The sequence below is a fragment of the Callorhinus ursinus genome, unplaced genomic scaffold (genome assembly GCF_003265705.2).
Source record: "Callorhinus ursinus isolate GAN/ISIS: 27379988/994484 unplaced genomic scaffold, GSC_fseal_2.0 scaffold17, whole genome shotgun sequence".
In the NCBI taxonomy this organism is placed as follows: Eukaryota; Metazoa; Chordata; class Mammalia; order Carnivora; family Otariidae; genus Callorhinus; species Callorhinus ursinus.
The window spans coordinates 8,504,829-8,531,364 of record NW_027397079.1 but is presented as its reverse complement, the minus strand read 5'-3'; the positions used below and the strand labels follow the sequence as shown (position 1 = coordinate 8,531,364).

General features: G+C 36.5%; 1 protein-coding gene across 2 annotated transcripts in view; it reads left to right on the top strand.

The window, feature by feature from the left end:
• VEGFC (vascular endothelial growth factor C) overlaps positions 1-24,479 on the top strand; it is a 101,675-nt gene extending 77,196 nt beyond the window's left edge. For both annotated transcript variants that reach the window (XM_025886113.2, XM_073902271.1), the window contains exons 4-7: positions 4,390-4,541; positions 20,269-20,375; positions 20,683-21,016; positions 23,988-24,479. In XM_025886113.2, coding sequence (XP_025741898.1) covers positions 4,390-4,541; positions 20,269-20,375; positions 20,683-21,016; positions 23,988-24,102 — 708 coding nt within the window. In that variant the 3' untranslated portion in view covers positions 24,103-24,479. The remainder of the gene's footprint in view (positions 1-4,389; positions 4,542-20,268; positions 20,376-20,682; positions 21,017-23,987) is intronic.
• Positions 24,480-26,536: the final 2,057 nt, after the last annotated feature.

Here is a 26,536-nt window from a genome sequence, read left to right as displayed (position 1 = left end):
GTGTGTGTGTGCATATATGTGTGAGAGAGAAAGGGGGGTACTAAGAGAGTTGTATGTGGCAAGGGTAATTGATTGATGACTTATCTTGAGAAGCTAGCAAGGTGCTCGGCACTATGCATCTTATAGGTTCTCAATTAATAGTTACTGAAAACTAAAGGTAAAGTTTTAAACAAAAACATTTTAATTCCTCAAAGATTCAACTCAATTTTGAAGGAGAATTATCATCCAAAGAACACCACTATGAAATCACACCATTATTATCACTCTTTTATAGGTAACAAAATGGAGGCAAAGGGAAATGAGATAATTCTTCCTAGTCATAGAAGCAGTACATTTCAGGTGCAGGACTCAAATATCTAAGACTCCGCTCTTGGTTATTCTTCTATCTCTGGTAAAGGACGGAAGTTGCTGGATATTTGGAAACTATATTTATTTGCAGAGGGCACCTTATGAGTTTATATGGTGATTCAAATTATTAATATTTTTAGTTCAAAAAAGTTTACATTTTCTAAGCATATACTATCTTTAGGAAAAAAGCCTATGAATATTTTTAGTAATTTAGGGATTCAGTATAGCTATTCAAAATTCACAAATTGGTCTGTAAGGAAGAAAACGGAATTCATCATACTTAGTAAAAAGGTAGTAGAAACCTTATAATCCTTTTAATGAGAAAAGTGAATCAATATACACATTTAAGACCAGTGCAGAAAGAAATTGGAAAACTAAAGAGTCCCCTTCAATATATGACAGACCCACTCTATGTACAATTGTGCCTTAATGCACACACATACGGCCACTCTCCTCATCTTTCTGACGTTGATAGAGGAAGAAAAGTTAGTTATCAAGAACCTTTCTACTTTTAATATTGGTCAAGGCATCTTTCTCTGGACCCTTGAATTTTGTCCACACTGATACAGTCAAGTAGAGAATTAAAGAAACTAGGTAGAAAATTCAGGTAAGAATTTGGAGGAGGAAGATGTGTTTCAAGAAAAGGAAAGTCTTGGGTTGATTTTTTTTTTTTACTTTAAATTTTCAGAATATTTATTCCTTTTGATCAAATTAACTGAATTCAGCTGGTCAGTTGTTTACCTAGACTCAAACAAGAGAAATAAAACATCAGTAGTTAAAATTTGGGGGTTTTATTTAACTGTACTATATAAGTAAATTTTTCTCTCACATTGTAATGTAGTTTTTTTTTTTAAGATTTTATTTATATGAGACAGAGAGACAGGACAAGTAGGGGGTGGGGCCCAGAGAGAGAGGGAGAAGCAGACTCCCTGCTAATCAGGGAGCCCTACTACGGGGCTCCATCCCAGGACCGCAGGATTATGACCTGAGTCAAAGGCAGACGCTTAACCAAATGAGCCACCCAGGCTCCCCTGTACTGTAGATTTAATGCTTACGAATATGTTCAACTTACAGGAAAAAACAGTTCTCTAAACAGTGGTTTGTTTGGGGTTTTTTTGTTTTTTGTTTTTTGTTTTTGTTTTTTTTAGTGCCTCTTTACCTGTCCGTTTATCCCTTTAGTCCGTGTGTTCACGGACCACAAATCTCTTCCACCATTTGGAAAGTACAGAACCAGGCTTATTTTCAGGAAGATGCTTTCTAGATGCGCATTTAAGTGTTCTCATCTCATGAGATGAGAATGTTTGAAGAACATTCTTCAAAGCCCCAGTTCCGAAGTGTACACTTGTTACTCACAGGCAGGTCCTGATTGTGGACATTACCCCCCAGCACTGGCTGACGGTTGTCGGTGCTCACTGCATTCTCTTTGCCCTTAGGAAAATGTGCCGGGGTGGAATCTGGGATGCAGCAGTCCCTGAGGAAAGGTGTAGGAAAGGTGCCGTGAGGCGTAGGGTTGGGGAGCATCAGGCATGCTTCCACAATAGCTGTGAGCTCTAGAAGTGCCTTATGCTTCACTCCCGGGCTCTGTTCTTCCTCCTGTCACTTGAGACAGTGCCAGATCCTGCAGTGATTACATGCATCCTATCCTCTAAGTAAAATTCCCTCTGGCGTGAGTCATCTGAGTGCTTTCCCTCTGGTCACGTGAAGCCTCTTCTCTCCATTCCCACCCTGCCCCGCTGCCCCTGTCCTGTAGCCCAGCCTGCCAGCGCCCCTAGTGCTGCTTTTGGTACCCATTTTTTTCCCACTCTATCCTTACACTTCCATTGCCCCGAGACATCAACCCTGTTTCCACAGACACCTTTATGAAGCTCTCCTCTCTTCCCTTGGCTTCCCTTGGTTTGACAGTAACCCATTCCTGGCTCTCCATCTCCATGTCTTCCTTCTTCCCAGACATATTTACTACTTCGTTTGCCTTTTCTCATCCCTTAAGTTTACCTGTTCCCCGGGTTTCTATTATTAGACATTCCCTCCTTTCATTCGTGATCTCACCAAGTAATCTCATCGATGTCTAAGACTTCAAGGACGGCTTAAACATTGTCGGCTTTTAAATGGCTCTCCTAAGCTCTAGACCCAAATCTAACTGCCTATTAGACATAAATTCTTACGATTTTATGAGCAGACCTGTACATCTTCCTACCATTTCTACTATTACAGGGCTTAAATAATTTATAAATTTTATACATATAAAAATTAAATAAGCAACTTTTTAAACACTGGTTTTTAACTTTACGTTTCTTCTGTTACACTGGTTCTTAATGTAGGGTCCAGAAATGTCCTAAGTAGTGTATTTAGACATTGCAGAATTCTCTCTCTTAAAATAGTTTTACCTAGTGCAAGGAATTTCTGCCAGTGACATTTCATCTAATAAAAGGTTTCTCCCAAACTGCATAAACAAATGTCCTTTTAGAGAAGAAACTGGCCAGAGTCATAATACTGGGATATGTTGAGGTTATATGTTGAGATTATCTATGTAGCATGGACAGTATTCTGGAGAATTTCTAGAATCTTGAGAATATATTCAAAAAATAATACATCTAAATGGCAATCACTATGCATATCACATTCATATACATTAGCTTATGTAATTTTTATAACAGTCGTATCAACAATGGGTCAGATGTTTCCTCAGCTCACTGATTTTTAAAGAAATACACAGCTTAGATAAATTAAATGACTTTTCCAAGTTCACACAACTTACAAGTGGGGTTGCTATTTAAAAATGCCCCATCGGGGTGTGACCCTGTTCCTTCTAAGGCACCTATGCTAAGTAAGTAGCTGAATTTTTCAATGAATATATAGTGAATACCTTTCAAATGAAGAAAATGTGCAGTTTATAGTTTAGATATCTCTGTGTTTCAGTCTTCAAAATCCATTTCCATGAATCTCCCTGTAGTACTAAATTGGCAACTTATACAATTCCCTAAAGATTTTCAATGATCTTTAACTGTTGGCATGAAATTAGAGCGACGGGCCCAATCACAAGGCTCTGGAGTTTGTCATCATCTTTATCGCTGCTCAGATTGCCAAAAAGGCACCAAATAACACCAAAGCGGTTTAGCTACAGTTATAGGACTACTACAGACTGATCTTATTAAGCAGGTAATGGCCAGGATTTCACTTTTACCGTTATTATTGATAATTCAGATTTTAAGAAATTTAGGAATTTAAATCCACTTAGTTTTACTTAATCACTAATTTTTTTTTTGTATATTCAATTTAAAACATTAACTTTGGAGAAGGAAGAGGAGAATTAAAGTTCCCAATGGACAAGAATGAGACTTTAAATTTTGAGACTCTAGCCCACAATCATGTATAATGCCCTACCTTATTTTAAACTTATTACTTTCATACCACCTTTGTCAAAATAACAGAAACAAACCTTTATCTATTAAGTGATAAATGTGTTTCTTTTTCTTTTGAACATAATAAATTCATAAGATATCTTGGACAAATGTAAAACTACTTTGAGGTAGAAATATAATTTGGAATGAAAAATCGATTTCACTTCTATGTATTTTATGTCTTTGTATTCAGTTTACATAGAATAGGACTTAACCAAACATTTCTGGGTTGTGTGGCCAATAGCTTTTTACTCCTATATCACAAAGATACTTATATCTGTGCCACTTTTTAATAACCCCTGGAATAAGCTAGGACTCTGGAAAAAATTCTTTTTCCCTGAACATGGTGGTCTGTCGCATCTCTGCTCCATAATCATTAGCTGGTTATCAAAATTCTAATATGCTTTATAACAGTGACATGAGATAAGCAAACGGACTCTTTATTATTTGATAAAGGATACTGATTAGAAGCAAAACAGTTTTTACGATGTAATCATAAAAAACTTTTGCGTCCTGCATATATTATGCAGCACTATCTAATCATAAAGAGTTAATCTCACTCTTTTTGGACTCCAACATTTACCATAAAAATGCTTTCTAGCATCTATATAATTTTTTTCTTCTTTTTGTCCCTTCTTTGTAGTTGTTTGAAATTACAGTGCCTCTCTCTCAAGGCCCCAAACCAGTAACAATCAGTTTTGCCAATCACACTTCCTGCCGATGCATGTCTAAACTGGACGTTTACAGACAAGTTCATTCCATTATTAGACGTTCCCTGCCAGCAACACTACCACAGTGAGTATGAATTAAATCTATTTTTTTCTGCATCCTCTACTAATATAAAATTATTTTCAAGTAAACACAGTTTATTGGAAGAATTTTTGTGAAATTTGCTATAATATGCTTTGCATCAAATACAAAAGAAGACAAATTTGATACTGTACCACAATAGTAAAATTAAACTGAAACAGGGAAGCCCTTTTTATAGACAAAGTAGTTCACAATATAAAACCAGTATTTCTATGGGATAACACACTTTCCACCACTCTTCATATCATCAGTGATTTGGCCTAACTGATCTAACATCCATGAAATCAAGTGTGCAAACTCACAAATGATGTTAAACCTAAAACCATTTAAGCCTTGGTAAGATTTTTGGTCCAAAACAAAAAATATTTTAAAAAATTATTTTATATCATTAGCCTTCAGTCGCCTTTCTTCAATCTCGATTATTTTTTCTCTATTCATCTTTTTTATTTCAGCAAGGATTGAATACTGAAATACTGAATTACTTGAAAGAATTTTCTCTTACTATTATTTCAAATTAATATTCAAAGTAACATTTGCTATTCAGATTCCTTTCTCAGCATATTTTTTTTAGGCTGGTAAATGGCAGCAGATGCTGCACTTGGTCATACCGAAGGACCTGCATAGAGCATCAAGTGTTGACACTGTGAATAGTTTATGATGACTCATTATGCATTGTCATCAAAAATCTAGGAACTTTCTGCCTTCTGCCCCAAAATGAGGCTGCAGCTCTTTGGTCTTTAGGATGTCCAATGCACGTGAATAAAACTTACTGAACTTTGACATTTGTAACAAAATTTTAAATAAATTGATGTGCAAACATATATATTACCAAAAAAAAAACCTATTTAAAACTTGAAAATAAATGTGATAATGCTCGTAGTTTTCCCCAGGGTTGCTTTACTTAGTGTGGCAGAGAGGAGGCCTTATCTTTCCAGAGACACACAAAAAACTATGGATAGCCTAATTGGAGTGCAGTCTGTCCTTAATATGGGAACACAAAGGCCTTACCGACATCTGTGCCTAAACTGAGTCTGCTGCTTGGGGGCCCAAAACCCCCGAAGTTGTATATGCAGGTTACTCACGAAAGTCAGAGAGATGTATCCCCAGCTCCTGTGGCAACTCATCCATTCTGAGGGCTTTGGCCATGATCCCCATGCTGTTCCCAAAGTTATGTTTCAAATGGACTTAAAATATTACATCCAAATCTCTTATATTGCTGTGTTTATAATTATATTAGAATAGGTACAGACATCAAAGATTTATTCTGTTTACTTCTACATTATTCATAGTACTTTTCTCTCCTATTCTTTTAGACCTTGAAATCACACAGTTGTCATTAATTACTTTTTTTCCTGATGTCACACACCAGCACTATTTATTCGGGGAGTGGGGGCAGGGAGGAGAGATTTGCTCCAACCTGTGCATGTATCTCGTTTCCACCACTGGCACCCTTGTCCACTCCATTCTGCATGTATGTCTGATCTCAGGCCATGTTGTCCAGACCGGTTTCCTTGTGTCGGATCTCTCTCCAGCTCCTGCATAATGTCACACGTGAGCTTTACAAGGCACCACTTCATTCATCTGACCAGAAACTGCCAGTGGCTTCCAGCGACTCAAAAGAATTGAGCACAAATTTCTCACCTCCTTGTCCCTTGACCAGCCTTCCTTTCTTGTTTTGCTTCTCATTTCTGAGTCTGGGCTTCATAAAGTCTCATTCCCTGAAGACCAAGCTCATTTCCTGCTCTGTATCTTCCTTCTTTTCTGGCCCTGGCTTAAAATAAATGCCCTTTCTTTTCTGCCTTCCCAAAGCTCCCTCCACTTCTCAGCATTCAGGTAAAGGTCTCTGTCCTGCATTTGTCTTGTCCAAATACCACTGCCATCGCTGCTTCTTGAATGCCCATAGCAATCACTGTATTTGCTTTTTCCTTGCATGAATTTGTAGGGGTCTGTAGATGGGCATGTGCAACTGGGCTGTGAGCATTTGAGGTACAGGTAGGTTCATGACCTCCACAGAATCCAGCTAATCAGACTTGAAAATTATTGAGCTGTTACCATGCTTTCAGCCCTTTACATACACTGTTTTGTCTAACCCTCCCCCAAGGCACCTCTGCAGTTGGTAGCAAGGTTAGCCTTATTTTATAGATGAAGCAAGTAATCATACTCCAGAGTTGGAGACTAAACAATACACTCTACTGACCAACCATTGCTTGTTATATAAAATAACTTACTTATCTGCAGTGTTTTGTAGCAACTGCATGTTTGCCCAGATATTCACTATTACTTATCCCTATAACTACTACACTGTATACTGTCAAAGGCAAGATACTGTCAATGGCAAGAACAGACAAAAAGAGTAAACAGCCTGTGCCTTCCAGTGAGCCCAGTCTGAGCCCGAATTCTGGTTGGCCACTCAGTCACTTTTTAAGGTTGGGTATTTTACGTGTCTGAACTGCAGTTTGCTTATATGTAAACCCACAAAGATGTAAAGCAGAATGAATGGAATACTGAATGCTCTTGTGGTGGTTAGAACAGAGCCTGGCGTCTAGGAGAGGATCCACAAAGGGTGGATTTATTATTACCATTACGATTCATATCTGATTCATCCACCTGTGTTTTTCATTGTTTTTTTTTACCACTATCTACAATAAGAAATGCAATATCTATGTTTATATGATATGTATATATCATATATAGTGTATAGATTTAAAGTAAATAACTATGTAACTACATGTAGTTATATAGAACTGTAAAAGTAAAACAAAGTATTATTTTAAAACACTTTCCTTTATTGTAGTGCTACCCAACCCTTTTTTCATTATCACCCCCCAAGGATCTTTTATAGACCTTTTCTCTAATCACCTCCCTTGTAAAATTTTACTACCATAGACTTATTTATATCTCCTTATGTATCATATGTATATTTGGGCTTTACACATAAAAAAGGTAGTGCAACGTAGGATTAAAAATGACAAAAAAATTTCGTAGTTAAAAGTTAAATTAAAAATGTAAAAGCTTTTAACATTGAACATAATTTTAGAACTAGTTTTTGCTGAGAAACCTTTAAGGTAACTTACTTACTTATTTAGTGGTAATATATCAAATCCCATAGGGAAAGTACCAATTGAGATAAATACCTAACAATACAAACATATTTTTTAAAGAAAACATTCCAAACAATTATTTTTCCAAGAAAAGGAAGATAAGTTTTTAAATAGTTTCTTTTAAATAGTTTCAAATTTTTTAGAGAACTTAACTTTTGCTTCATATGAGAAAACAACTTACAACTTCTGTAGCTGCTAGATTCTTGGTAGGATAGTGTAACCCCTTCTTTCTTCTCAGCATGTGACATACTATGGCTTGAATAACTTCTGTAGAATTAAATAATAAAATGTAAACTATTTCTACTTAATTCCCAAAGCTTACGTCACTCACCAACGCACCAGAGATTGAGTATAAGGAGCAGCCACCAGGCACCTATTGCTCTATGATATTTTATTTATTTTATTTTATTTTATTTTATTATTTTATTTATTATTTATTTATTTATTTATGTTATGGGCAGAAGACATGAACAGACACATTTCCAAAGAAGACATACAAACGGCTAACAGACACATGAAAAAAAATGTCGCTCTCTATGATTTTGAGATGGAGTACTTGGGTCCAGAGAAATTCCTTCATGACAGCCCTCTCTTCACTGTAATTTATTTTTACATTTTTTTTATTTTATTATATTAATCACCGTACAATTACATCATTAATTTTTGATGTAGTGTTCCATGATTCATTGTTTGTGTATAACACCCAGTGCTCCATGTAGTACGTGCCCTCTTTAATACCCATCACCAGGCTAACCCATCCCCCTGCCCCCTCCCCTCTAGAACCCTCAGTTTGTTTCTCAGAGTCCATAGTCTCTCATGGTTCATCTCACCCTCCAATATCCGCCCCCCTTCATTTTTTCCTTCCTACTATCTTCTTTTTTTTTTTTTAACATATAATGTATTATTTGTTTCAGAGGTACAGGTCTGTGATTCATCAGTCTTACACAATTCACAGTGCTCACCATAGCATATACCCTCCCAATGTCTATCACCCAGCCACCCCGTGCCTCCCACCCCCCACAACTCCAGTAACCCTCGGTTTGTTTCCTGAGATTAAGAATTCCTCACATCAGTGAGATCATATGATACATGTCTTTCTCTGGTTGACTTATTTCACTCAGCATAATACCCTCCAGTTCCATCCACGTCGTTGCAAATGGCAAGATTTCATTCCTTTTGATGGCTGCATAATATTCCATCGTGTATATATACCACATCTTCTTTATCCATTCATCTGTCGATGGACATCTTGGCTCTTTCCACAGTTTGGCTATTGTGGACATTGCTGCTATAAACATTGGGGTGCGCGTACCCCTTCGGATCACTTCATTTGTATCTTTGGGGTAAATACCCAGTAGTGCAATTGCTGGGTCATAGGGCAGCTCTATTTTCAACTTTTTGAGGTAAAGCTTTTATCTTGCATATACTTTGGATATCTTCAATGCCAGTGCTGCTCACATGACAGCCCATAAAACCCAAAAGAAATTAAACACTGATTCAGAAGTTTTTGTTGGGTTTTTGAGAGCCAAAAACCATTGCAAGATCTGATTCCTCCTCCCTAATACCCAGTTTCTACTCCCTTACAGATGATATTGTCCCCATTATGAGTGCACGCCTTACTACTCGTGATGCCCTCACTTTTTTTCTATTCTATTTCTCTTTTTTTGAATGTTGGTCTCTACTTATTGTGAATTGTGACCCACAATTTAATTAAAAACTGCTATGATGATAATTTATATATAATGAATATATAGCTATGTTATAAAACCATTTCTTAAAAATTAACAGGAACAGTTGCCACAATGGCCAAAATTAAGAAATGGCAAAAGCAAGTGTTGGAGAGAATGAGGTGCCACTCATATATCACTGATGGGAATGAGAAAGGGTATAACCACTTTGCAAAAACATTTTGGAAGATTCTTATGATCTTGAATATACACTTACAATTATAATCCATAAATCGCCTCCTAGGTATGTACCCAAGATAAATAAAAACATATTTCCACACAATAACTTGCCCACAAATGTTCACATAAGCATCATTAGCCAATAAATCAACAACCCAAATGTCCATCAAAGGTGAATGCATAAGCAACCTGCAGTGTATCCATATAGTGGAATATTACAGAGCAATATAAACAGAATGAACTGTTGATATGCACAACATGAATGGATCTCAAAACATTAAGCTGAGTGACAGAAGCTAAACTAAAAAACACATGGTGTATGACTCAATTTATAAGAACTCTAGAAAAGGCAAATATTAGAATCTAGATTGAGAGAAAGCATTTCGGTAGTTGCCTGAAGATACAGGTGATGGGGATTGACTGGAAGAGGCAAAGGGAATGCCTGGGGTTATAAGAATGTTCTACATTTTGATTGTGGTAATGTTACATGGGTGCATAAATGTGGGGGGGAAGACAGTGAATTTAAAATAGGAGCATTTTATCACATGCAAATTATTTGTAAAAAAATGGATTTTTGAAAAGCCAAGAGAAACAGATCCTTTTACTAACTATAATTTTGAAATTCATTTAGGTTTAAAATGGTAGATTGCTTAAAATCTTTATGGTAACTAAGTCAAATCTCTTAAGATTCTCATGATTCCCCAGCGGAGAGAGCCTCCCAGCCCTCCTTTGTATAGAGTATGAAATTTCCCAGCAGTGGCCCCAGTCCTTCCCCAACCCTGCACTCTCAGCAACCACTGTCAGGATGAAGATAAGGCATACCTTTCTCAAGTGCATGGCATTATATTCCCATTATTATGAGATTAATTAAGTAGCAGACAATTTTGTTTTGCGTTATTTATGAAGAAGTATAATTCAATAAATAAATGAATCATTCATAAAATAAGTGATTCATAAAATAATTGTTGAGCCTCTAAAATGGGCACAGAAAGCTTCAAGGTAGTGAGAGAGAGGACCAAGCATGAGCCTGGCTAATCCAGTTAAGGAGAGATAACACGTGTTATATCTGTATTAGTAGTAGTAGTTCATTAAATATTACTCCGCACAATCATCTGCCCATATCGCCTCATGCTCATACTACTAGCCCCGCCAGGTGGCTACACTGATGATTCACGCCACAGAGCACAGGGGTGAAGGGTGTGCATGCTGCATGCGGCTTCCTGCTTAGAAAATTCATTTTCTGCTTGCAGTTTCGCTAACTTCTGTAAACTTTTCATGACTCATTTTCCTCATCTACAAAACAAAACATAAATCAAAATGTTATAAATAACAATGCAGTGTAACATTTATAACCTCATCCTCATGATCAACCTATTCAATGACATTGTGCTATATTATCTATTAGTCTGGCATTGTATAATATTGTAATAGAATAAGAGCAATAATGAGAATGATGAAGACAAAACCAACACATAGGGATGCAGTGATGTTATAATCAGTAATCCCTGTTCAACATTAGCACAGTGCCTGATGCCTGACAGTAAGCATTCAATGAATTTTGGCTGCTATTTTTACAGACATTTTACAAATGAGAAAATTGAGCCTTGGAAATGTTAATTAGCACATATAAACCTAACAGCTAAGAAGAGTGCCAGAAAAAATAAAAATTCAAGTCTTTTTAGCTCTTAAACCCATGTTTTCCCCCAATATCTTATAGAATTTCTAGTATTTACCAAAAAAAAAGAAAGAAAAAAGAAAACCTTTCAAGTCTCTATACCAGCAGCACCAAAATAGATCAGAAATTCCAGAGGTGGAAGAGATTATCTCTAGAAGTGGTTAGATAGCAATATTCTTATTGATGTTCTCACAGATTATTCTCTTTCCTTCCAATTATTTCCTCTTATATTTTCTGCCAACTTGAACATCATGGATTCCCATGGCCCCTTACATGGAGGGTCTCTTTCTATGGAGGGAGTCATTTGTGATTAAGAAGTGATGCCCTAGATTTTGTTAGTTGGTAGAAGTAGTATTCATTCATTCATGAGCTATTTATGTTGAGTCTGACATGTCTGTCACACCATCCTAGGAGATGTGGGATATTAAAACAATGGGTAACATAATTTCTTAACTAAAGCAGCTCACATGGCAGAGTACAAACACAAGTATGTCTAGTATAGTAAGGCAGTGTAGTAGGTGGGTTAGAGGAGCAAAATAGGAGGTGGAAGTATTGAAACAGCTTCTGAAATAATCTGATAGAGAAATAACAAGGGTGGGACCCATAGCAGTGGAAATGGGGATGGAGAGAAAAGAGGTGGAAAGACATTTTTCAGAAAGCCCACCACTTGGGAAATGCATGTGTGGGAGAACACAGAGGCAGAAGTTGAGGATGAAAGCACAAGGATGATACAAAGATGGAACACGTGTTCACGGGAAGAATGGATTGGAAAAGGAGAATTTGGTTTGGATATGCATATTGGTATCTGTGGTATCTGTAAGAAATCAAAGTGAAATGTTCGGTAGGCAGTGGGATCTGCAGTTGGGAGGGTGCTCAGGTGGGCACGCTTCTTTGGTAGCTACCAGCATGGAGCTGGTCGAGCACGGGAAGAGACAAACCCAACCAAGGAAGATATAGACCGTAAAAAGAGAAACAGCTGGTGACACCATGGGGATTATCACTATTGAAGAAACTGGGAGAAACAATGTGCAGGGAACTAAGAACAGTCAGAAAAATTAAGACTAAAAACGGTTTATTACAAAATCCAAAGGAGATTGTAAAAACCAATGAGAATTCAAGGAAAGAAGTGGTGAGATGATCAAGTATTAGATCAAGCTCAAGAATGACTAGGACTGACTCCATTATCTGAAGGACATAAAATGGAGATAATGTGTTTATTTATTGATAACCTATGTTGCACAATGCCCTTGAGAAAAGAGGCAGAGGGAAAAACAGGGTGAATTCTCAAGGTGAAATTCTCAGTTATATATGAGAAACCGAATCAGAGGGATTAAGTCATTTTCCCCAACATCACACAACTTGAGAGGAGCAAACCAGAGATTCAAACTAAATTTGGAGCCAATCCATTCTTCTGGGGATGCAGTCTTTACTGTATTTTTAACTTCTTTAAAAAAAAAATCTTCAAACATATACTAAAGGACAAGAAAAAACACCACAAAATGATATATCCCTCCACCCTGACTTGAAATTCAACAGATATTTTGTCATATTCACTTAAGATACAACCCAAAGCCCCAGTCACCATTCTGCATCCTCTGTTCCCAGAGGTAACCACTGCCTGGAAATTGTATTCTCATTCATGCTCTTCCAGTTTTATGGCATATGGATGTTTTAACATATGACAAAAGAATATATAGTACAGCTTTGTTTAAAATATTTATGTTAAAGTGGTGACATTAGTTTTTTCTCTCAACAGTGTGCGTTAGACATCTAATCATTTTGAGGTCTACAGGCCTGGTTTGTTCATTAAATACCTGTATGGTATTCCATTGTATGAATGAATGAATGAATGAATGAATGAATGTTCATGCTTATTCTATGATACCTACTATAGGGAAGGCACTATGCTACTTATTAGGAAGAGAGTAAAATCAAAGGAGAGAGATGTCACATTTGAAAGCCAAGTGACCTAAAGTGAATTTTACCCAGGGGTAAATTTATTGGTCAGTTGGTTCTCATTGACAATGTCCTATAGGGTTCCTCAAGGAAATAGCACATTCTGGGGACAATGAATAGACCAGAATAATTTACTTGGGTGTTAATTGGTAAAGGCCAGAGGAGATTAAATTTAAAAAGCAATGCTAAGGCTGTGCTTTGGAAGCTTTGGGCACCAGCCTGAAGAGTTTCACCTTTTCTGTAGAGGTACTGGAGTAGCACGGGGAGTTTTTTGGTAGAGGAATGACAAGACCATGCTCAGCAGAGCCAGGGTACCTTGAATTTTTTTTAATAAGTACTAAAAATAGAAAATATGGATGATTTCAACCTGATAAAGAGGTTATATCAGTCTTTGGGGGAGAGTCCTGGTGTGGTGAGAGAGGAAAAGAAGGGGTGAAAAAAGATGAGAAAATGGAAAACCTAGCCTGAAGGCTTATTTGTTTTTATTTGTTAACTGGTTTTCATTTCTTTTACAAAAATGTCAACATTGCTTACAAAGACACCAACTAAAATATATTTGCTTCTAAGAAGTTAGAGTTATTCGGGCTTATTAAGGAAAATTTCATTCGTGTGAGAAGTCATCTCTTCTCCAAGCAACACAGTAGATTTATAGCCCTGGCAACCTTTGAAGTAGAACTTGAGTGCTCAATGTCTTTGTTAATTTATAACAGATCCTCAGTCTTAATGCTTAGAAGCTTGAATTTCCATGAGGGTTTTCTCCTCATTTTAATTTTTTCTTTCCTTTCAATTTCAAGATCATGCATTTTTGCTTCACCAAAAAGAGAGATAGAATAGCATGATACATTTAATAAACTGCATGAGAGCAGAAATGCAGAGGTAACACATCTGCCAATTAAACCAGGACATAGTCTTGCGCCAATTGATCAGAAACTGCTTTTCCTCCCATAAAACATGCATCTGTATTCTGCCCTGAAAATATCCTCTTTATAATTTTAAAACCCTCATGATAATATGCAGTTATTTTTGAAATCTTAATTCACATTTCTGTTCATTTTTTTTACAAAGCTCGTTATTATCTAAATACTGTCCAACACCTTCAAATGAGCACCTATTGATATGAATTGATTCACCCATGGAACTCAAGTAAGAGTCTCCAGACCCTGGAATGTATTTTTTTCTAAAAGGAAGCTAACTGGGCTGTCCAGTATATGAGCCCTTGGACCGTTTGGCTTCTGCCTTCTAAAAGATAACAGTTGGAAGCACAGCATTGCTATGACTTGCTGACTAACTGGTAGAAATTATAGCAAAAGGTCTATGGCTGAGAATATTCCATCAGTATATCCTCTGCACTGAGGTTGTGACTGCAGTGTTACCCAGAGGCAGGAACTAATAGATCAAAGAGTTTGTCAACTTAATGTCAAGTTCAACTAAAATGCATTGATGATTATTTTTAAGAAATGTCTACATTAGACCAAATCTATCAGTCATTTTCTACACCTTGCATTAGATAGTCAAGTGTATTCAAGGGTCATACATGAAGAACTCAGGATGAACACAGTTCAAAGTCTTCGGGAATAAAACTGGTGAAGTATTTTACCCAGGGCTCTGTGGTTCTAATAATGAAAGAAAAGTTTTGCCCTTCTAGCTGCTATTCCGACAACTCTCTTGGGCCAGAGGGTCTGGATGGATATTCTTTCAAAATATAATTACAGGTTTGAGTGATTGTTAGTCACAGTGGGTGAAGTTCAGATAACATCAACAGTTGGCATTTAGGGAATCAAAACTATATTTGGATATTTATCAAAATTATTAACACGGTCGGAGTCCCCTCCACCCCACCCTGTATATGTTTTCTTAATGGGATATAGATCATCTTACTGGATAGATCATTGAATGATATAAAGATGCTTAGAAGGGATGTATGAAAGCTCACAGTATATGCCTTCAAACTAATATCACAGATCACATTCCACATTTAAGACTTAAGGCAGGATAGCTATTTGAGGAACAAGACTGTGTACTGTAGGTACTGCATGATCAGCAGAATTTTAATCAGTTGGATTGTTGTGAAGACACCTTATGAAAAGAGATGCCAATGAGAGTATTTGATTAATAGCACAGTTCATGTCCACAGAAAGAATTTGCTTTTTAAAAAAGTCATTGAGTGCTATGAGCTGAATTTGTATTCAGTTAATGTTGACATTCATTTTGAACGGTCTATGAAATATTTTAAGAGATATTTAGTAAAGTGGATCAAAAGTAGTTTAAATAAATCCAGATGCAGGTTTTTTTTTTCACTGAGTAATATATTACAAAATATATTACATTCAGCTCAGTTCTCACTAATGCCAAACATAAGGTGGGAGTGTGTCTGCATTCCTTAAATATGGATTTGGGGAGTCAGGGAATTTCCAAGCATATAGAAACTCTATTGCCAAAATGTAGAGATGATGAAAGAACCCAAACAGTGGGATGCACAAAACAGCCTACTGTTGTGTCCAGAGCACAAGAACTAGCAACTATTACCCAATATGTAGGATTTTATCACACAGAACATGCTGGTCTTTCAAAATTTCAAAAGAGAGATAAAGGCGAGATCAGAATAATTTTAATCATTAAATTCATCATTCTTGAGCCATATACCCTTAAATTTTTGTCCTCTGGTTTTAACTAGCAACAGTAACCTAACCAGTTGAGTGAGGTACTGAGATAATTCTTAGAAAAGCATCTTTTTCCTTCATGAGTATTATAAACAGGATTGTGGTTGTGTTTGGGGTGAGGGGTGGGAAAGGAAAGTAGGAAACTTTATTTACATGTGTTTCTCAACACCTACTTTACAAATAATTGCATAATCATGGGCTTTGCAGACAAAATGCATCTTTGGATCAATGTTTCATAAATAGAGTATACAAGAATACTTTCTTTTTAAAAGTTTTAATAGGTTTACACATATTAATATTCAGAACTTGAAAAATTTCAATAGGATAAAAATGCTTTGGAGATGAAGATATGTAGGAGATAAGTAAATTATGCTAACTTCTATCCACATTAAAAACATTTTCTTTCATTCTAAGATATGATTTTGGAAATGGGTCTTTTTTTCACATGAGAAGCTTTAAATGCTAAGAACTTGACATTCACTTTTGGGGTAGGGAATCTCATTTTGCAATTATGAAAATGCATCCTAGGCAAATATATGTATTTTTAATTAAATGGTATCTAGCAAGATTTCAAATTTCAACATTAAAATATGTTAACATTGATAAGTAGTAATTTCTTAATTTTGGCAAAGCTTTTTAAGAATATTAGAAATTAAAATATTTAGTTCACCTTGAGCAAAGCGTAATTAGTCTGTAATATAAAGTTTATGTTGGCAAAAACACTTCAGGTATAACAGTTGAAATTGTTATTCAGAAGGCCATATTTTTATTCAACGTGAATGTGCAAAACCAAAAAGGCTGGTGTAGCCAGATTCTAGGGAATTATTGAATGCTGTAAAACTAGGCACTAGATACCTTGTTGTTTTGTAGGACATTTTCAGAAATGCATTCCTTCATCTGTTTCTACACACAGTCCATATTTTTTGAATTTATATTTTTAAGGATGTGAAATATTGCAAAACTCTTTCTTTTCCCTCACTACATGAGAAATAGGAAATGCTTTATTTTCCTACCCCTTTAGGGTGAACAGTTTTGTAGACCAACTTTCACTTCAGCACAGAGACATTAGCACATTCTCCTGCATTTGAAGACCTCAGTATGGACCAGTCTCACTTAGGCTAATGATTGAGATCATTCTTGACACTTTTTTCCATAAAAATAAATAGCTTAGATATGTTTATCAACTTTAATGACTGTAACTAAAAAATGAATACACTGGACATTGCAACCATATACACACATACACATACACCACATGTGGGAGAGGGGGAGGTTGTATGTGTGAGAGCATGTACAAGCATATTTATATGTGCATATATAACAAAAATATATGCATATAGAGACTGAAATATAGTTGCAGAAAGCGATCTTTATCACATGCATTCTGGTAATATTTTATTTTATTACATGTCATTCTTTGACTTTACAAATGCATTTCCCAACCCTTATAATGGATTTCATGATCCACTGATGGATTACAACTAACAACTGGAAGAACACTGGCTTAGGTAATAGAGGTATAAATCACATATTGGCAAAATGATCATGCCCTTCTACTGCAGCCACCATAGCCCTGTACCCTCCTGATACCAACGTGGGAGTGTGTCACTTAAATCATGTGTATGTCAACCTTGAGGGAACACGGGCAAAACGTATTTACCTTCATTTATGGAGGAGTGGTCTGAGTTTCATTCAGCTAGGATTTATTGCATTACTGTTATATAACTAAACATAACAACATCTTATTTGATGGAAGGGACTACAGATTTGGATAGTAGAAAAATAAAAAAAAAACAATGATATTGTTTTGGAGAATTGATAAATACTATCTGAATTTTTTGTGAAACAATGTACATTTATGATTAACCAATAAAACAGTAATGACCAAAATACGTGGTAAGTAAAGACTTGCTCTTGGGAATACATAAAATTATTAGGAAGGTATAATGTTCCCCAACACATAGAGCTAAGTGGAAAAGCAAGGTCTAGAAGAGCATGTAAGGGAGGCTATCTTCTGGATAACAGAATGGGAAAAATATATACATACATACATATTTTCTTTATTTACAAAAAGAAACACTGAAAACATAAACCAAAAACTGCAAAAAGGATCAGCATGCTGTGGACATGGATCAGAATTAACTCCTCTGAATATATATTTTCTTGTAATTTTAGCTGACATCACATAAGTTTTCCAAAAAATAAAATTATAAAGAGAAAGTCATATGGTATATGCAGGGTAAGGCAAATATTTTATTATTATACATACACATATATAATATGTACTTAAGCAAATATAAAGATTGTTGGGAGCAAAAATTTTAATGGAAGTTATTAGTATGAAGTCAAGAAGTAAATTTAAAACCAGTAATGTTAAATTATATTTGGAAATAGCACTATGACTGGTTTTTCCCCTAGAACTAGGTACAGGTATCTCTTACTTAAGAATCAATAACCTATTTCAAAAAAATATACATTGCAAACAAATTTTTACTGTCTTAAATGGGAAAAATTAAACCCCAAACATAACTAATTTCCTACAAAGAGCTTAAAGATAATACCTGTAGCATCTAAAATGCTCAAACACTGTTTCCTTGATCATCCAACAGTTATTATGGTTATTAACACATGGCTACTTGTTATTATTTGCATGCTGAGTGAGAAATTATTAGCTTATGATGTGGGACAGCAAATAACACACAGCATTCAAAAACTTTTTAAAAATGAAAAATAAATTCAAGAAAACTTTCCATAATAGATGGTCTTCATCAGGCTGGAGACATGACCCTTGAAGAATGTTACAAGGGTAAGACAGTCCTTGCCCTTCACGGTGGTATGGAGAGGTGTGGGAGGGTGTTTTAGGCAAACTCTCCCACTGAATGGGACACGTAGAGATTCTCTGGGTCTTGGAGCTGCTTGCTGTAAAGACTGCTGAGCAGGAGAGATTCCATAAATCCTTAGAGGCGGTTGTCAAGGGAAAAATGGTTACCAACAGTAGATGTGCTTACACTCCAAAAAGTCCTTCCTGGGGTGCTATACGAGACATCATTTCTTTTAAAGAAAGGCCTATCATTGCATTATCATACAGTAGGACTCTGAAACTTTTCTCAGCAACATCCAAAGCACGTGACCTGTTTGTTTACAGTCGGTGCACCTGTTAAGATGTCTATACATGATCGTTATGTTCTACCAGTCTGGAATGTAACTCAAGGCTCTTCCCTCACATATTGTTCACGATATTGAGTGTGAAAGATACAGTTATTTCCCCTGTACCAATCTCAGTTGAAAAATAAGGTAGTGAGAGCTTTATATATATTCTGTAAAGATATTTAGAGCCCAGAATCCTTCTAATGGGTAAATGTTAACTAAAGGAGACATTCTGTGGGATATACGTGAGTTTTCTAGCTTTGTGCCCTGGAAAGGTCGAGTAGTAATGTAACCTGATGGCACTGAACAAACCTAATCCCAAATGCCATTTCCCAACAGACAGAATTAGGGCTCCTTGAAAGAATAGCTGATTCTAGGTGTGGAGGAGACAATGGACAAGATGAGCTTGTGACATCTGTTCATCCCAGAGGACAGAGAAGCTTCACACTAAAGGGCTCATTTCATGTAGGTGCCAATATGAAGGAGTCCCAGTTAGCCAGCCGTCAGACCGCTGGAGCAAGGGGGCACTTGGTGTACTTGACTGAAGCCCATATGTTCATAATTTTTACTAAAACAGATAATGAGAATATAAGAGGAGGGAGGGAGGGAAAACTAGAACAACAGCAATAACAACAAGAAGCAAGGTCTTCAATGACCTTCTGGTGGAGTGTAGAGTGGAAATTTTGGATTAATAGACCCTTTATAGTTATAGGTATCTCTGGTTCAGAAATAAGTCAGGAAAGGTAAATGTATAAAAATGTTTCCTGTAGAATTGTTTGAAAAGGCCACAAATTGGAAACAATTTCGGTAGCGACCAATAGGAGAATAATGTACTCATGCATTTTATGGACTGCTATGTAGCCAATAACAAGCAGAACATTTTGAAATGACCTATGAAGATATCCACAATGTATTGTTTAGTGGAAGAAGGAAATTTCCGAGTAATATAAGAGGCTTATCCCCTTTTTTACACAAACTAAACCACCATGTGATTACACAAATAAAAGTATTTGCCTTAACAAGATCAAAGTCTGGAGTGATAGAAGACCACATCACTAAGTGGTCACCTCTGGGATTAGAATTTGGCCGCATATGTGGGTGAGGGAGATACTTTGAGAGGGAACTTTCACATTTCATTTCACATATTCTTATATCATTTTACAGCTTTTTCACAAACATGCATTGGTTTTGTAATACGCAGCTAAGAAAAGCGATGATCCCTTCTGGGTACCACTTAGACTATTAACTCGTCTGTCTCTCCCAAAGGTGCCAAGCTGCAAACAAGACTTGCCCCACAAATTACATCTGGAATAATCACCTCTGCAGATGCCTGGCTCAGCAAGATTTTATTTTTTCCTCAAATTCTGGAGATGGTAAGCAGAATGATATTTTAAAGATGAAATGCCAAGGATCTCTGTTTTGATTAACAAATATTTTAATATTAAGATCACACGTACAATATTCAGATCATCATTCTCTGGAATAAGTGACTACCAAACAGGACATTTTCTACTTGACATTGATATTGTTTTGAACTTCCTGGTAAAGGAACATACCCATGTTTGTGTATGACCCTTTAATGAAAAACATAAAGAGACACTTTTAAATGCTTTTAATGGTTTCACACCACACCCAGAACTAAGGAAGGTATAGTAACAATGTCTGACTGTGTTTGTCTAGACTCTGCAGATGGATTCCATGACATCTGTGGACCCAACAAGGAGCTTGATGAAGAAACGTGTCAGTGTGTCTGCAAAGGGGGGCTCCGGCCTTCCAGCTGTGGGCCTCACAAAGAACTAGACAGAAACTCATGCCAGTGTGTCTGTAAAAACAAACTTTTACCCAACTCATGTGGGGCCAACAGAGAATTTGATGAAACCACATGCCAGTGCATATGCAAAAGAACCTGCCCAAGAAATCAACCCCTAAACCCTGGAAAATGTGCCTGTGAATGTACAGAAAATTCACAGAAATGCCTCTTAAAAGGAAAGAAATTTCAACATCAAACATGCAGGTAAGAAATCTTCATGAAGTGTATTCCTTTCTCTTAACTGGGGATTGTTTCCTCAACCAAAATGGCAGTGGCTTTTTGGAATGAGACCAGTCAGTTCTGGAAGACGAATTCTGTTATTTTTCTAACCGATGCTAAGTTTTCCTTGAGACTGTGTTTACTCCTGAAAAAAGCAAGATAGGAGCCCTGGGAACCAAAACCAGATCCAACCTCAGAATGCACTCCTACTGCTCATCCCCGAGGCTGAGTCTGAGGCAGTGGTCCTTCAACATGCGCTGGGAGACAGATGCACAGGACAGTCGTGTGAGGAGGATTTCCAGAACATCCAAACATGGCAGACCTTCCCCCAACAAAAATTATGATGCCATCATAATGTAGGACAACTCTTCCAAGTGCAGAAAATTTTATGCAAAATTTCCGAAGGATAGCATAGTGCCACTAAATGTAGAATTGTATCTAGAAAAATATTTAAGTATTTCCCGGAATTAGAGAGATAAATTTTATTGTTAAAGATTACTCCAGACTCATTCCTTAAACGTTGATCTGCCCCCTTCTTCACCAAGAAGAACAAAATGAGACTATTGGACTCAAACACTCCCAGTGTTAATCCCGGAACTACTTCCTCTTAATAAATCTGATGGTTAGGTGGTCTCTTTTAGCCAGCTCTGTGCTTTTGGCATTTCCTTCTACACGGCTCCACCAGACATAGGCCTTCTCTCTCCCATACGTTTGACGTCTTCGACTACTTTTCTTTCCCCTCAATTAATGAGAGTTCCCAATCTTCTGTTTTATTAGCATCTTACCATGATGCTGAGCACACTTTAGCAATAAAGCTCTGTCCTCTTCAAGGTTGCTCCAAGACCCAGGCATTTAGCACTTGCATTGACCTCTTTCATCTCTCATTTATTCAACCAACTGTAACCCAGGTTAAGCCTGAGAGTGCCATGTTAAAGTGCTATTCAAGGTCTCAGCAGACTCCACAGCCAAAGCCAGTGGACAAGTTGGTCTTCGTGTGGCGTGTCTTTTCTGTACCTTTTCTTGAAGCTCCCTTCTTTGCTTTGGCTGACGTAACAACGTAACATTTTCCTTCCCTGGCTGCTCTTTTGGTTTTCAGACCATCTGCGCTTCATCACCTCCACTTGGGTCCTCTTCTTCCAAACTCGGTCTTTAGAGATGGTGATCATGCCCATGCAAAAGATGATCACTCACATGACTTAAGACTTAAATTTCATTTATTTACAATTTCCTATCTGCATTAATGTTCATTAACGTTCCCCAGCAAATAAAATGTCCATCTTTTAATCCTCACAAGTTTTGTGCTCCCATTTTAATTCCTATTTCTGATGACCCATCCACACTAACATTTTAGCTGCTGCATGAGGGAACTTCAGTGAATCTAGGTACCTTATGGATGACATTTTTTCTTCCATTATTGCTTTAGAGTACCTTACAGGGATCCTTTTGTTTCCTTTTTAGGATATTTTGAGCAATCACTGTATTCCAATTTTATTTGCATATCCCTACTCTACCAGAAGGATATTTCAAGAATGCAGAATACTATGTAGATACTAAATCTTATTGAAGATTATTAAACCATTTTGTATATTGAACCCTTCTGAATGAACCTAGTGTATTTGGAAAGCCTGATTTTATGTTTACATAAGACTAACCAGCCATCATATTTTTTCTACAGAATTCTTATATTAACTTACGAGAAAAGAGTTCTATCTTCTATTTATTGAAACTCTTCCTGTGTTCATTTTTCTAAGGATATACTTCTAGGTTTACATATATATTGAAGCAAAAAAAGAATATTTTGAAAATGTGTACACTCATTTTCTCTTAATATTTATTCCAAGAGGGGGGGCAGAGTATATATTTTTTGTCCACTGCCTTAAATCAGCAACTTTCATTGATTATTGGGAATTGCATCTTTTTATTTTTATTTTATTTTTTTATTATGTTATGTTAATCACCATACATTACATCATTAGTTTTTGATGTAGTGTTCCATGATTCATTGTTTGTGTATAATTGCATCTTTTTAGTAAAGGAATACCAGAAGTCTTATAATAATGCATCTGTACTTAGAAATAAAAAAAAAAATAGTAACATTTTAACTAGATACTCTTTTTTTTTTTTTCTGCTAGAGCACAAGAAATGAAACTTCAGACTCACATTCGCAGTTTCTCTGTAGTGTTCTTTTGATTTCCCTGCCGGGTCATCTTGCATTATTCCCTGGACGTACACCCCTTTCTCGCACTGGACTTTCTCACACTCCCACAGCTTCTTCAAAAGTAGCTCCCATTTGCTGGAGCAACGGGGCTGTTTGATCATTTGTCCTTTCACCACGGCTGGAAACTGCAAGTCTAGGACAGGAAGAGAGGGGTGCCCACAGCAAGCATTGTCCCTTGCCCCTTCCCCCCGCCAGCCCACCTTCTTGTCACTTGGAGCCCAGGTGGAGAGGGGGAGAGGGCCACCATGGCTCAGCCGGCTGTCTGCCCAGCAGAGAGACGGGATGAGGGTGGGTCTCCCCACTGAGGACCACAGTCCTGCCAACATGGCTTCATTTAATCACTTCCAAGTCGGGCTTCCATACAAGTCCCAGACTCTTGTGAACTCTGCCATACTGCTATGCTCACACCCCATCGGCAAGACCTTACACACTCACTTTCACAGTATCTGTTGTATGTTCCTTTCCTCCGCGAAGCAGAGAGCCCTTCAAAAGAACCAACGCTCACATCATCTCACTCTCCCGTCTGTTCTATCAGCAAGACTGCTTTTAGGCTTTACCATTCCTCCTACAGTTTGTAATTCTCAGCACAAATTTCAATAAGACATAAACCTAAGAATAATTTTATGATAAAATGAGTAACTTTGTTCTCATTTTAAATTTAGAAAAACAACTGTTTGTAGCATAATGAATTCATTGCTTTGGCCTTTAACAAAAATGTGTTCCTCTTTGTTTTCCTAGTTGTTACAGAAGACCGTGTACAAATCGACCAAAGCATTGTGACCAAGGACTTATATTTAGTGAAGAAGTATGTCGTTGTGTCCCTTCATACTGGAAAAGACCGCATATGAACTAAGACTGTACTATTTTCCAGTTTGTCAGTTTTCTGTCTTGGAAAACTGTGTTGCCACATTAGAACTGTCTGTGAACAGAGAGACCTTTGTGGGACCATGGAGAGCAAGACAGAAGTCAGCGTTTGCTGACCTGTGTGGATAACTCTACAGAAATGGACTGGAGCTCGTCTGCAAAAGACCTCTTTTAATGACTGGTTTTTCTGCCAATGACCAGACAGCTGAGGTTTTTCTCTTGTGATTAAAAAAAAATAATAATGACTATATAATTTATTTCCACTAAAAATATTGTTTCTGCATTCATTTTATAGCAATAACAATTGGTAAAGCTCACTGTGATCAATATTTTTATATCATGCAAAATATGTTTAAAATAAAATGAAAATTGTATTATAAACTGGTAAGTTCAGTCCATTACTATCTTCCACTATAAGCAAAACTTGATGATATGAGATGATATACTTCATCTCCACCTGCCCTTCCTCCTTTCCTCCAACCAGCTGTCAGATTTTGACTATTATGAAAAAGTGTGATCCTAGAAGAGAAAGTTCCAGAGGGACAACAGTTGCTATTACATTTTATTGAAATTCATCTCTTAATATATGTAATGATTATAAATGTGTTAGCACATGACACTTTTGAATTTATAACCAAGGGAATCAATACGGAACATAGCTTATAAATTCATCTGCTTAGCATGTCCATGTGAAATTATTCAGTGCACTGGGATCATTCAGACTCTTCACTTGATTTCATATCTCTCAGTATGTATTAAAATGGCTTTATAAAATTTTACTCAAAAAGAATCTTTCCCAGATATTTAACTCCTTCTGACCAGCTAAAATACTTTTTGTGAGCTGAAATGCTCCTATCTGCCGTGTATAAAATAAACTGGAAATCATGTTTACTTGCTCTTATATGTTAAAAAGGAAACATTTCAGTAACAGTTGAAGTGCTTCTCTCGTGTTTAAAAGGGCATCACGCTAAAATACTTTCCTCTGGGAACAAATATTTTGCCTACGTAAATACAACCATATGAGTGGTTTGCTTCTTGACAGGATTATTTGCTGGTATGTTCTAGCTACTGGCAAAGAATAATACATAACTACTAGCAGGACACAGAAGGACACAGCTACAGCAAATCCACAAAAACAGGGAGTCCTGAAAGGAGAAGAAAATTCTAGAGAGCTACAAAAAGATGAGCTTCTTAAAGATTGCAAATTTAACAAAAACATTTTTTACATGGTATAGGCGACTACTCAAAATATTAGTATCTGTGTTTTACCATATGATAGTTTTCTTTAAAAATATTTAAAAAGACTGATGCCTTAAACATGCCCTGAGTGTTTTCGTATTGCCTTTTAAAATAACGTTACACGTTGTGTTTAGAGAAATGCAGTTATGTGCTCTGCATAACTTAAACATCCAGTTTATAAAGTCAGATTTTTCACGTTTGGGGAAAAAAAATGATCTTTTGAAATTCTCTCATTATAGATTTATGGACCATCTTCCTATTTTTTAGTGAGAATGGCTGAAGCCTTTAGGCAGAAAATATATGCATTGTACATCCTATGTTCAAGCCACGGTCTAGGTCATTTTCAAACGTGAGCACAGTAGAAAACAATAATAATAATAGTAATAATACAAAAGAAAAAGATAACTAAATTTGACCAAGGCTATAGTGTTACCAATATTTCTCTATAAGAACCAAGTCAGGGATGATTACCAAAGGAAAAATGGAATCAACATAAATAACATCTTTCCACCTGAGGGGAAGACATAGCCCCTAGGGCATAAACTGGTCACCATCTATGAAATTCAGCTGAGATTCAACGCCATCATTTTTCATCACATCTAAGCCAAGAATGTAAGCAAACAAACCTATGTAATTTGCTATAGCAATCTGGTTAATCGTTTTTAGTTTTGATACTTTGGGAATATATTGATTTCTTAGCAAATTTAAGGAAAAAATGTATTCAAAGTTTCAAATCAGGCCCCTAAGGCCATGTAAAGCATATGAGAACCTGATACAATGACTACTATCAGCCCTAAAAAATCTAAAGTATGTGTTGACAATTAGTTTCTCAGAATATATGGGTAAGCCAAAAAAAAAAATCACTAGACCAAAAATTAAAGTATGAATCATGCCAGAAAAATAGCACTTAATTTTTCCGTGGAGATATAATAATTTTGGCCAAAATCAAAAGTAACATGAACAAAAACAATATATTGCCAGACATACTTGCAATTTTATGTGGACCATTAAAAAATCTCACTTCACTAAATTATAATAATTGAGATTCTGTGGTGCCAGTTTAGGCTAGAGATAAGGCTAAATAATTATTTAGAATGTTAGCAAGCACGATTCAGCAAAAAGCTAAAAAAAACACAGTGAGAATGTAAACTCCCCATGAGTGTCGAGATACCAACCCCGCCAGA